This window comes from Netta rufina (assembly GCF_964035555.1).
Source record: "Netta rufina genome assembly, chromosome: 2".
Lineage (NCBI taxonomy): Eukaryota > Metazoa > Chordata > Aves > Anseriformes > Anatidae > Netta > Netta rufina.
The window spans coordinates 20,915,134-20,928,199 of NC_140124.1; the positions used below are offsets into that span (position 1 = coordinate 20,915,134).

The following is a 13,066-nucleotide window of genomic DNA, read 5'->3' on the forward strand; positions in this document are numbered from 1 at the left end:
GCGCCTAAGTAATTCAGTACTAGTGAATTTAATATTCTAAGGGCCTGGCACTAAGCTATACAGTTTTCACTTGCAGAGTCAAGTTCAAACACGAACCTGGAATAAAAACTAATGTAGTTCAGATTATATACCTTAGTGGTTTGACCATGAATGACTAGTTTGGGATGCCCATTCAGTTTTTACTGTAAATGGCAGCATTAGAAAAGCAACTATAACCAGTAAAGACTGTGATATGGAAGAAAAGAGGCCCCACACAGTTAAGAGAGATAGAATTTGTCACTAGCCAGCAACATGCTTTTTTGTCCACAAAACACATCTTCTAAAGATGCATTATGCAGATTAGCATCTAATATACATCAACATGCTTCCTTAGCATTTATACTTGGTTAGAAATACGATTAATGAATAAATTATTCAGAAGCAAGAAACTGCTGTTAAGTTCCACAGTGGGCTGTGAATGACATGGTACTTAACACACCCTACTGAAGAAAATACTAGTGACTGAAGATGAGAAGGATATAGTATGTAAAGGAGCTCATGAGAGAATAAAATGCTTTATTCAGCTAAACAGGAGAGCATCCAATAGCACTGGCACCAGTGTCACTTGGTACTGTTTCTAAGCACCATATATAGTCTGTTGTTACTTTAGATGTGAGTGGTTAAAACAAATGAAGAAGAGCTATGAAGAATTAGAAGATTTAAAACAAAAGTAGAAATGTAATATCCAGTTTCATAGTTTGGCTGCTAGCTAGTGTCTTGATAACATATTCCAGCAAAGATCCTAGAAGCATATGGCACAGTTTGCTGTAACAGGTTGCCAATGGCCTAATTCTGCAGTGCTTTGGGCTGTATATGGGGAGACATTGGCTCTCCTGTGAGCCATCAGTACCATTTCCAATAGCTGAGATACTAAAAAAATCTGACCGATGGAAAGCAAGAACGTTTGTCTAGTAATTTATACATGACAATAGGATAAACTCACAGTAAGCTGCCAAAACAAGTCTGCAGTTTTCCACTGGTCTTGTTCATCTGCAGATTTTGCAACAAGTAAATTAGAAGCTGAAATACTAAGTAAAAAATTCAAGGATTCTGACTATTTGTTGTGTAAATCCAATCTGAGTATCTGATTAGATTCCAAGAATTATTTCAATAGACTGAGTTCTAATGAAAAAAAAAATACTCTGAAAAAGAGATAGAAAGAACAAGCATGCACTAGAGGGGTGTATTATATATATTTATAAGAAATAAATTCCTCAGAGATTTAGAAGGCCTTCTAAGTGTGTCTATTCATTCCATCAAAAAGGATAAGTACTGTAGCAGGGTTTCATGGATGCTCACTGAACTTAGGACTTTATCTTTTAGTGTACTGAATCCTCTAATAGCTTGATTAATCTCTTCTTTCAGTTTAGGATAGCTGCATTGTTAAACTGGGGTAATAATGCTAATGATGCCAGTGGCAGGATAAACATAGGTAATGCTGATATAAACTTACCGATTTCTGCTTCTGCTTAGCTACAGCAGCATGGAAAAGAAACAAAGAACAACAAAGCATGCATGTTATTGGCTTGTCAAAGGACGCAGACAATTAACAGGACTAGAAATGTGACGCAGTGCAGGTGAGCAGGTGGACAAATGGGAGCTTGGAAGTTGGTGTTACCTTCTTAAAGAAGGGCATTCTTTTCTCTTTGGAGTGGGGTGATGTTACACTGTTTGCACTGGGTTTGGGGGAGCGATGGTTTGCTGGAATATCATTTTCTTCTGCATCTAAGCCAGTGGCATCTATGTCTATAGCTATATACAGACAAACAATTCAGAATTATCAGATGACAGGGAAAGTAAAAAAAAGGTTAAAAAGGAAATAAAAAAAAAATAAAGAAAAATCCTGTCCAGAGTAAAATAAAAATTTAAAAAACCAACCATGAATACAAAACACAATAAAACAATGGGAAAAAATTTAAGGTGCAGTACATTAGGATTAGAAAACACGAGGCAGTCTGTAACAGCTACTGTAACATTTTCCTCTGATCCCTTATTACAGAATTAAATCAGACATACACATAATTACTCTTAGAAAACAGAGGAGTGGCCAAGTTTTTTTGTTATACCAGTGTAAATCCAAACTAATTCACTGGAATAAACGAGACTTGCACAAAAGTAAAAAACAGAATCTGACCAACAACATTTGGCCAACAATATTTGCATTGTTTTATAGTGATAAACACTAAATAAAAAATGTGCATCATCAATTGAAATTTGAAATGTTACCGGTGTGTACTTGGAAATCAAAATAATAATAATAATAATAATTTTTGGAGCCAAAAAAATAAAAATCAGCCTAATAGTGGTACAGTAATACAAACATTTATCTTAGGGCATACTACAGTTGGCATTTTTAAGTCACCTTAACTAAAAATGCACAGTAGGCATAAGATACATTTATTAAAAATAATATAAACAGACCTACTGATAATGAAAACTAAAAAAAAAGAGGTATCAGAAGAGAGAAAATAGATCCAAGTTATCTCAGAGACCTGGATCCTGTATGAAGAGTGAGGATATAGGCAGAGCAAAATGGAGCTGAATACAACAAACCTCTTTCAACCTTTCCCAAGGGAATAAACAGCACTCAAAGCCTGTACCATAAATATAAAATAGCTACCCTCTTTAGCAAGTAACTAGCTTGCAAAGTATCATCAGAGACTCAGAAAGAAACACATCTTCAAAATGCAAGGCCATCCTGAAGGCAAAGCCCAATGAATACCTGACAACCAAAAAATCAGACAGCTTATACGCCTTCTTGTTTACAGCACCCAATCCTGATCTTAGGTACTGTATTACCATTGTTTTCATAAAGCAAGTACATACACAAAAGTGATCCACAAACATGCTGTACAACATCACCCTTGCGTGAAAAGATCTTACCCATCTCTTGACACCTGCTGGTAACAGGCCCATCATCTCCTGCCATTATCATGCATTGAATGTAACCCTAAATAATCTGTAAGCAGTATCGTTTGCATAGACTTTATCCAAAACTATAATTAATCAGTGTAAACTATTATGAAACCACCTTAGTGACCTGCTTTCAGCTGTTTGATGAGTGGGACATCAATTAATACAGCAGCCTGTGCCAATAAATTATGCAACACACAAATATTTCTGTCAAGGCTATGTGCAACTGCTGATTTAAGGGACACTTGGGACAGTGATCTCCTCCGTTTGAGAGGAGTATATTTTCCCATTTGAATTGTCTACACATCTAATGCCACAATCCCTGACATGCCTTGAGTTTATACCTCTCCCTTTGAGGCTGACCTTGCCAGGAAAGCCCATGAGCAGATCTGCAGCCTGTTTCTATACTTCTGCTCCTAAAAACAGCCACAGAAATCACGTAACATTTTCTTCTAGCAAAGCTGTTCCTTCATCCTCTTCATAATTATAAAAAGAACATATTATCTTTTCTTGAATACAGGCCAGCACAGCCGCTATATAAACCCCTCATAATAAGACATATTAGAACACCTCCACTAAAATCATCTGTAAAGAAAATTGGGATTGTTAAGTTTTTCCTGTAAAAGAGAAATGCAGCATTTGATCAGCTATCAATATCTTCATTTTTCATTCTCAGTTTTCCCATTACATAACATCTGTGACAGGTGTGTTGTTTTTTTTTTAATTGTCAATTATTTTTAGTTAGCTGATTTTTTGTGTCTTTTTTTTTCTTTTTTTTCCCAAACTCATTTTCCCAATTATCCACATCCTGCTTGGTAGTCAGTGAGGACTGTATGGGTTGATTTATTTACCTGTTTTCAGTCTTTCTTCACTGTGTTCCATGCTTTTGTGGCACTAGTTTATATTGGGGAAAAAAACAAACCCTAACTCAAAGTCAAAACATGAAGTTACCTTATTTTTGTTATCTTTTCTTCAAATTATTAAATAATTGATGTGTTTGCCATTTACTACACTTTCACAAAGAGGAGGCCTGGGAATAGCAGAAATGGACCAGGTCAGAATCGAACTGCACTTCAAAGTCAAGTGAGTTCTTGACTTTTGAGTTCGTTAGTTACAAATTATGCTTCTTTCACCCTTGGTATGTTTTAAGATAAGCAACAAAATACTGCAGATCCCAAATATAAAGATCATAGTATAAGCAAACACAATCTACTCATAAATACTCTCCAAATTTGCAATGTAACTGAAACAACTTAAATACATTTTCTTCTTTCTCCAGAAAACTATGTTTCTGAAAACTACTGTCTGAAGAAATGACTCAATGCAATGAAAATTACAGCATCACTAGCAATCAGTGAGTGGGCAACCTAATTATGCTATCTGTTCCCTTACCTTTAAATTCTGTGCAACATTCTGAAAATTTCATATGCACTGCTATCTAAGTGGGTTTAGTATATAAAAATATTATAACATTTCAGATGCTCTAATTAGAAAATTACAATATAGGTCTATGGACACTTTCTACTGCAAAAACGCAGTCATTGAAAAAGGGGCCTTAGCAGTAAATAGGACAGTTAAAGGCCTTTGTAAAGCCACAAAAGATTAAAGTGTGTTCTACCAACTTGTGACAGACACATATTAGCAAACTACGTATTTTCTTACAAAAATGGCAGATAGGGAACATAAGTGGAATTTTGATAAACAAACCACAACTGTAATAAAGTTGGTCATTACAAACAAATTTATGATTTCACAAGGACAGATACATTTTTCAATTAATTTAACCACATGAAGCTACTATCATAACTTGACTGAACTCCTGTCTCTCTCTTAATGTCCATGTAAATGCTTTAAAATCTTCAGGACCATTTTAAGATGCCTGCTCTGTATGCCAGCTCCATATAAACTAACGTGACATGAAAACACTCATCTTTGTCTCTGTAGGCAAGGTGCTAGCAATATTCACTATTTTTTTGTGATTTCAAGTATTCCAACTGTCCTTTTTTTCTCTGAGGAGAAAAAGATTACACGCCAGTGTCCTACATGAACTCATGAAGAATTTGCTTCATACTTCTTAAATCTAACATAACCAAAGTTAAGTCTGTTGATGCTCTAAATTCAAAACAATACTCATGAAAAAAGTCTTCTGTCAGAAAAGAAAAAAAAGATAACCAGTATGCTATAGTTATGTGAAGCAGATTTTCATTATCAGAACTGTGAAACTGAAAACTCCTGTTAAAAAAAAAAAAAGTCGTTGTTGATGCTATGGCAGAGACTTCATGAGCATTTTTATTCTTATTGCTGTTTTTCCTCCTCTACCAGAATATATTTCTTGTTCAGCAGGATTCCCCAGACCAAGTCTTTAACTATCTCATCGCAAGACTATATCACCACTTGACTATTCCTCTGCTATAAAACCTTGCAGGAGAAGCAAAGAAGGAACTCTGTGGATTGCTAAGAGCCTATCATTGCCTACCCTTGCAGACATTAACTCTACTACTTCAAATGAACCCAAATCAGACCAAGAGGGCAACACAAACACACTGGAAATAAGAAAAACAGAACTAAAAGTAATATAAATTTTAGCAGATGAAATGCCTGATTCTGTAATCTGGAGGGTTCATGACCTACTCACCAGATGATGGAGGCGTCGATTTTCTGGAACTAGGAACTATATCACCCAGACTGGATGAAGAGTTTCCTCCTGATTTACTGGAGTAAAGCAACAAATTAGTTTGAAGTTTTATAGCTTTATCAGTATTTATTCTAGCCTATTTATTACTTGTTTTATAAATGAGCTGCTAGACCAGAAGCAAACAGTATTTCTGACAGTGGTATAAAATATACATCTTACACTAAACGCATGTACATTTTTAAGACTGAGGAAGTGCAAACACCAATCACGCTCCTTGCTCTGTGCAACTTCATTCTGCTACATATGCTCTTACTGTGATCTTAATGTGATCTGATCATTACTGACAATTAATATTATTACTATACATAATTTTTAAACCAATAAGAATATCTGTTTAACAGAATAATTATTAAGAGCGTCCTAATGAAAGTGACAGTGTGTTTGTCTAGCGTCTTTTCAATTTAATTAAGCTACAAATTTGTTTGCTGTCTTGGTACAAGGTAGCACTTCGGTAAAAGAAGCCCGTCCAATGAAGACAAAACAGCCTAAGATTTTGTCAGGCTTTGTGAAAGCCTACCCAAGTGTTTCAAATGGAAAAATATTTTTAGCAACTTTATTTTTGTTACTGTAACTAGAAAAGCACTGAAATGAAGGTAAGAATGTATATTTCTCTCTTCAAACAATTAATGCGGCAGTACTAGTTGATACTTTCTCTATCTAAAAATATTTATAATCACTAAGTAAATTCATTTGTAGTGTAGGACAGTGTTATCTCCAGCGAGAAGTTCTGGTGAACAGAAGGTTTTACAATTTGGGAAGTGACCAAATCATTGGGTCAGATGTGGCTGCATCAGAAAGGCCAGGAGACAAGTAAGGAACCAGATTCCTCCTGCTGAGGATGGGACACTCAGGGAAAGCATTTCCCAGCCAGTAAAGACAGCTGACGCTGCAGCATCCTGGTCTCCTCCTCATGTTGACTTGCTCTTCAGACACTGCTGCCCTTCCCATTGGAGCAGAAAAGCCTTTCTTACTTCCCAAATGTTTCCCAGATGTTTTCTCAGCTCCAGCTCCATCCCACTCAAACATAATAGAAATATTTCTGTATCCTATATAATCAAGGAGAAGCAAATGGCATTTGTTTCTATGTGTTACCTTTTGATGGAAAAATACTGTATTAAGAATTCCACAGAAAGATCACGGTATTAGATCTTACATTATTGTACAATACGGTTAGATACTGAATCTGTATTTTTATGTCATTATGGCTGCAGTCAGACACAACAAATGAGACAGACCAAAACATTTTTCTCTGAGAGCTAGATAACAGCCACGGGCTTCGCTTTATGAAAAAAAAAAATCATATTAACATCCTCTGAAATTTCTGAAATCATCTTTAAAATAGTTTAGTATAGTACATATAGTATTGTGAAAAAAAAAATGTTATAGAACTTAGGGGGATTGATTTTTAGCTCAAAAATTGTGCTTGCACATAACGAATGTACTAACTGCAATGTGTATCTACAAATACTGTATGAAACTAAACCAGAATCAAAATCACAGGCCATCACAGGCCACCAACCTAAGCACCCACTTGCACTCTGCAATGGCAATGACATTATTAATCGTATACATAAATACTACTTTTTTAATTGACTCATAATTTTTGAAACCATCAATTTTAACAATTAAAAAGATCTACAGCATACACAGCATTGATTTCCAAAATAACTGCTACAAGGAGTGCTACTACTTCTAATGTTTTGTTGTTGTTACCTGGAGTAGAATTTCCCTTGCTTTGCCTTTTGTTCATGCTGCAGCCTCATGTTTTCTAGTTTGACTGGGCTTGGTATGAATCCTATTTCACAGCCTTCTTTTACCAACCGTCCTATCCACCAGTCATTATTAAATTTCTACAAAAAAAAAAAAAAAAAAAAAAAAAAGAAAGAAAAAGTCATGTACTATGAAATTACTGTATTTGTGATCATTTTGTTATTATTTTTAACTTGCAGCTAAGTTATTTTATGTAATTCTTCCCTGCAGTTAATCATTGTACTATGTTATTATGGCAATGAAGAATAGTGGTAATGTTCAGAAATACATTAAAATAATTATACCTTCCAAATTATTAAAATGCTACAGTACTTAAGCAGAAACTTTCTCTCACAAAACATCATGATTCTCCCTGGCTGTTAATTCCACCCATTTCACCATCTTTATTTCTTCCTGCTTCACAGTCTTTTCTCTTCATACATTAGAGTTTCTTTTGTTCTCCCTTGATCTTTCTCCTCAGTGGACACCTGAGATTTCTTCTGATCTGTTCTTATTGAACAATTTTTACAATCTATTTTTTTCTTACTGTATTAAAATCAGTTCTATACTTTAAATAAAATACCACTTCTTAAACTCTACTGCTTCTCTGAACTCACTACTACCTTCTGAAATATGAAAACATTCCACTTCCTATATATCTTCTACTACCTACCTAAATACCGCTCATGTGATCTGTATGTTAAGCAGACAGTGACAGATCCACAAGGAATGGATATCTTTGGACAACTAAAAAAAATTACAGTTATACATATGCACATATTTCAATTAACTGAATTTCAGCCATTTAAGTATGAGATAATGAGTGCTCCAATTTAATAATATTTATTCATACATTGTATTGGGCTTATGTGGCAATGGTTTGGTAGCAGAAGGCTGCAGGCATAGTCTCTGTGAGCACAGCCCAGCAGCTGCCCCATGTCAGAGAAGAGCCACCTCCAGCTGGCTCCAGAAGGGACCTACCGCTAGCCAGAGCTGAGCCAGAGTGCAACACCGGGTGGGCCTCTGGGAAAGCAGATTTAAGGAATGGGGGGAAAAAATACAAACTGCTGTGCAACAGCAGCTTGGAGAGAGGGGTGAGAGCCAACACTGTTGACTCCAGGGTCAGCGTAGCAGGAAGGCAGGAGGTGCTCCAGGCATGCAGCAGCAGTTCCCCTGCAGCCTGTGGAAAGGCCCCTGGTGGAGTAGGCTGTCCCCCTGCAGCCCATGGGTCCCACATGGAGCAGATCTCCACGCTGCAGCGCGTGGAGGAGCCCTCTGTGGAGCAGGTGGATGTGGCCTGGAGGAGGCTGTGGCCTATGCAGAGGCCCCTTAGGAGCAGACTTTTCTGAAAGCTGTGTTAGTTCAAACATCTTATTAAAATTATAACTTTTTGCTACAACATGCTAATTAAAGACATGCATGTGTATTTCAAATACTCTGTAAGACAATATAGGTGGAGGAAGACTATAGTAATTGAGTCAACAGAGGTTGCCATTATACGGATCTGGCCTACGTTATACACAAAATCTGCAGAAGTAGTATTGCTTAGCTTGGTAAAAGGAAGAGACAGATAATCAAAAAACGAAACAAAACAAAAAAAAACAACACCATTATATTAAAATCTGAACAGTCAGTACTTATTAAAACTTTCCTATCAAACAACAGACAAAACTAGTCTTAATTTGTGATTCTGCGATTCTGAATTTAATAGAAGTACTAAATCTATAGGAATTTTTCTTCTTACAAAAATAAAAGCAGTCATACTTGCAAAGTCTCAACGCTAACTGCTGTTGTCAGTATATGAAAAGGAGGATAAGGTAGTTTTATGAGAAAGTAATACCACAAATAACACTTCCTAATATTACAAAGCAATAGCGGGAATTTTGGTAGTGATGTGACCAGCTCTCAGGGTGCTGGATGGGATCAGTGATTCTCTTTAAGACTTGGAGAGCTTGGAGAGCCAAGTGAAATACAAAGAGGAATTAAATGCAAAGTAGAATTATGGCCATGCATTTAAGCCCTGAAAAATTCAGTATTGACTGTGACGCAGGACGCAATCTGTCATCTTTATATATACTGAGCTTTAATGACTCTAACTTAATAATAAAAACAAATTTCCCTCATATTTAATCAGTGCAGCCCTCAAGAAAAAAATGAGGTTTTCCTTGCTTGAGCCCTCTTAGCAGCATAAATTGGAGAAAACTCCTCACAGATAAGAACAGGACAACATCAATCCTATATGGTATTGCTGTGCAGTCAAACATCACAAGAGATTGTCGTACTGCTGTTTGTTGTTGTTGTTGCTGTTTTTCTTAAATATTTGTGATGTGAAAAGCAACGCTACATTTTATAGCAGTGTATATAATATGATATTTTTTACTTTCATCTGCAGAAATAATTAAATTTTAGAGATTTCAGTTCTCCCTACATTAACTCTAGAGAGCACCAAAATGAATGAAGGAGAGATGTCTGGTTGGTTACAGAGCCTTGGAGAGCAAGTACGCGAGGGCCACCACAGGGGAATGCGTAGGCTGAGGAAGGGGTGCTGCTTGAGCACCCTCCAGAAGAGGTCGGAGCCCCCCAGAAGCAGCAGCCACTGCCCAATGAGTCTGATTCCTTGGGCTCCCAGCCTGGCAGTGAGCCTGACCTGGGGCGCAGGGTCCCAGCCACATCCCTGCTCTGGCCTAACATCACTAGACAGCCAAATTCCCTGAACTGCTCAGAGGGGAAAAAAGGTTTTTGATTTTTAAAGGCAATTAGTGCAGAGTGCTTGTTGTATTACACCTGAAGCTGCATAAAGAACTGCAGTCTCATCTTGTTTTTCATTCCACAGCGCTACATGCACCCACCCACAGACAATATAACACCTCAGCTGAGTTAAGCTTCCTTTCAAGGTATTTCTGAAGATTAGGAATAGTTCGGGAAACTCTGTCTTCCTCATTATCTTCCATGTATTTTTACACCAAAGACTAAGTTCAGCTATGAGGAAAAAAATATATATTCTAACAGAAATATGCTGACAGCCTGTTTCTGGTTCACATGGAAACAGGGGAAAGGCTTGATGTGAAGTCAGCGACTACCAGCTCATTTGACATATAGATGGAATAGATAATCATACAAAATCATTGAATCTAACCAAACTACACCAGATTAATCAGAAAATGCTGATGGCTTTCTTTTGCCAAGACTGTGCCTGCTCATCCCTACTTCTGTCATAAGAAGTAAAGCAATTCTTTTTTGCACTATCATCAGACTTCAAACATTGTCTTTGCTATATACACTTGCTTGGAATCCAAATCATCCTTTTTTTCTATGTGTTTCATATATATGGAAAATGCTGATCACTAATCATCAGGGTACTAAAAGTCCACTTCTCGTGTTTCCTTTGTATTTGTCCACCTGCATTTCTGTCTGTGTATTAGGGAAAGCTTCTTGCTTCTACAAAATACCTGTCCAGCAGAAATTGCTATGCATCATGAATTGTAGTGACTGAGGGATTTTTTCAGCATCAAAAAACTGGATAATCTAAAATGGGTCTAACATATAATTTCAAGTGTATGACTAAGCTGTTCTCCTCAAGCAAATTTTCCAGTTCTTCTGCTACAAATCTCTGTTGTCGGATGGACCACTTTGTGGCAAAATACAATGGAATATGACCAGAACCTGGGAGATCTGGTAAAATGAAATCATTCAAAATAGAGCAGTAGGGTGCTTAGGAAGGTTTGTAAAGGAAAGTTACCAAGTTTTAATTATCTTGCAAGGAGGAGAGAAAGAACAAGAGTTTAAGTGTTTGAAAGTCCACAAAACCTGAAAATTTTCAAAGAAAAACTACAGAAAAAGAAAAGCAATGCAGCAAACTCAAAGTACGTTTTTTGACAATTGATATGTATATCTTGAAATTTATGACTTCAATTCTTCAGTATGTAGCTCTTAACAATAAAATATTTTCTGTGTCAGGGAAATAACTTTCATGAAAAACAGGACCTGAAGATTTGGGAGGTTAATCTAACCATTAAGAAATGGTAGCACTGTTACTCAAACAGATCTTTAAAGAGATTCACTTACTCCTTAAGTTTTACTTACTTCTTTAACGTGAAGAAAATCTTTAGCCTCAAATGAGATGGCCATGCCTGGGACTGGAACATCGTCATCATGAGCTGCACTGTAACCAACATTTGTCCGAACTGCAAACGCAACAGGTTTTGTCTGCAAAGTAAAGAAAAAAACCATAAGGATTTCCCTCACAAATGTGCATATATACAATTGTACACACAGAAGATGATTTCTGTAAGTTGTCTTTTTAAAATAATAAAAATGACAAGGAACTTTCAAAACATATGCTGTTCTTCTCAAAATATTTGCTGATCATATGACAGTCAATTTATGTGAGGCAAATGGCTGACGCTTTGTTCCAAAGCAACTGAATCATCAGGAATGCTTGTGTTAGGCTCATCCAGAAGGTCAAAGTCTTCAAAAGTTACTAGCAACTGAGAACACAGAAAGACTGAAGCACCTAAAATCTCTAGTTGCCATGGAAAACTCAGAGCGAAAGTCCATATTAAATGTACGCTGGATCAACATGTTGTGAAAAATCAACATTCTACAAATCACACTAGGAACTAAAGGACAGCATAATTTTTTTTCCTGTTGTTAAACAGAGAAGCTCAAAATGCTTTATGCTATAAACTATCCATTTAAAACATTATGAAGGGTCATGTTTACTTACCTTTGTTATTTAATATCAACACATTTTATGGATTGCAAGATTTTTTTTTCTAGCTACTAGCACTCTGAACTCATTTGGGTTAAACCAAATCAGGAATTAGAATCATAAAACAGTTGGCAAGCCATATACTATGCTCAGTTATGATGGAATTGCACAATAGATCTTCATTTGGCTGAGATTTATTGGAGATTTCTAACCATAGTTCTGTACTGAAGTGGTCATGCATCTCACTTGCATTGCAGTATATTTAATAGGTGTGCTTGCACTTGCATGCAACATTTATTCTGCTTTCAAAGCAATTACAAGGCCCCTGTTGACTTCAGAAGGGAATTAGAACAAGGGAGTCAGACTTCAGGTTTGCCTAGTACTTGGTTCTTGAAGTTTAAATTGCAATGGTTTACTATGTTTTGCTAATATACATAGAAATACAATTAAAATGTATATAATAATGAGAATTTAGATATACACAATATAAGTCATGAAATTCAAACATGGTTATGGCCAAACCTATTGTAATTTGGCTCCACTGCCTACACACTGTAATCCCACTCACATCAGCAATGGAAGGAAGAATAAGAAGTATGAGGCACATTTACATTTATTTTTAAGGAAGCCAAATGGAGTCCTGAGATTTCATCAGCAGCACTAATCTGTTACCTATCCCCAGCACTAAAACAGAAGTTGAGCACTTCCTCCTCAGCTGAGATGAAAGTCTGCTTGCAGTTCTGTTGCCATGCTTGCCTACAGCTACCTTGCACTATGAAGAGTCCCATGTCAGCCCCAACACAGCCTTCAGGAAACTCCACAATGAGGAGGATCCAGCACCCATCAGGGACCCTGAGCAAGGTGCCTCGCTGCAGAGGCATTCTGAGAGTGTGGGTTATGTCAGGCCATCACCAAATACTGGCCACAGAGAGACTGGTTGATTCCCGTAACTCATACCT

The 13,066-nt window shown here is 36.7% G+C and overlaps 1 protein-coding gene across 8 annotated transcripts in view; it reads right to left on the reverse strand.

Moving 5' to 3' along the window:
* CACNB2 (calcium voltage-gated channel auxiliary subunit beta 2) overlaps window positions 1-13,066 on the reverse strand; it is a gene marked incomplete at both ends in the record, with an annotated part of 240,035 nt that overhangs the window by 24,711 nt on the left and 202,258 nt on the right. For 4 of the 8 annotated variants that reach the window (XM_084281286.1, XM_084281291.1, XM_084281290.1 and 1 more), the window contains 4 exons: window positions 1,658-1,791; window positions 5,588-5,664; window positions 7,361-7,497; window positions 11,480-11,602. In XM_084281286.1, the coding sequence (XP_084137412.1) occupies window positions 1,658-1,791; window positions 5,588-5,664; window positions 7,361-7,497; window positions 11,480-11,602 (471 nt within the window). Of the gene's footprint in view, window positions 1-982; window positions 1,060-1,492; window positions 1,513-1,657; window positions 1,792-5,587; window positions 5,665-7,360; window positions 7,498-11,479; window positions 11,603-13,066 lie in introns of all 8 variants that reach the window. The other 4 variants (XM_084281289.1, XM_084281293.1, XM_084281292.1 and 1 more) reach the window with 2 other exon arrangements.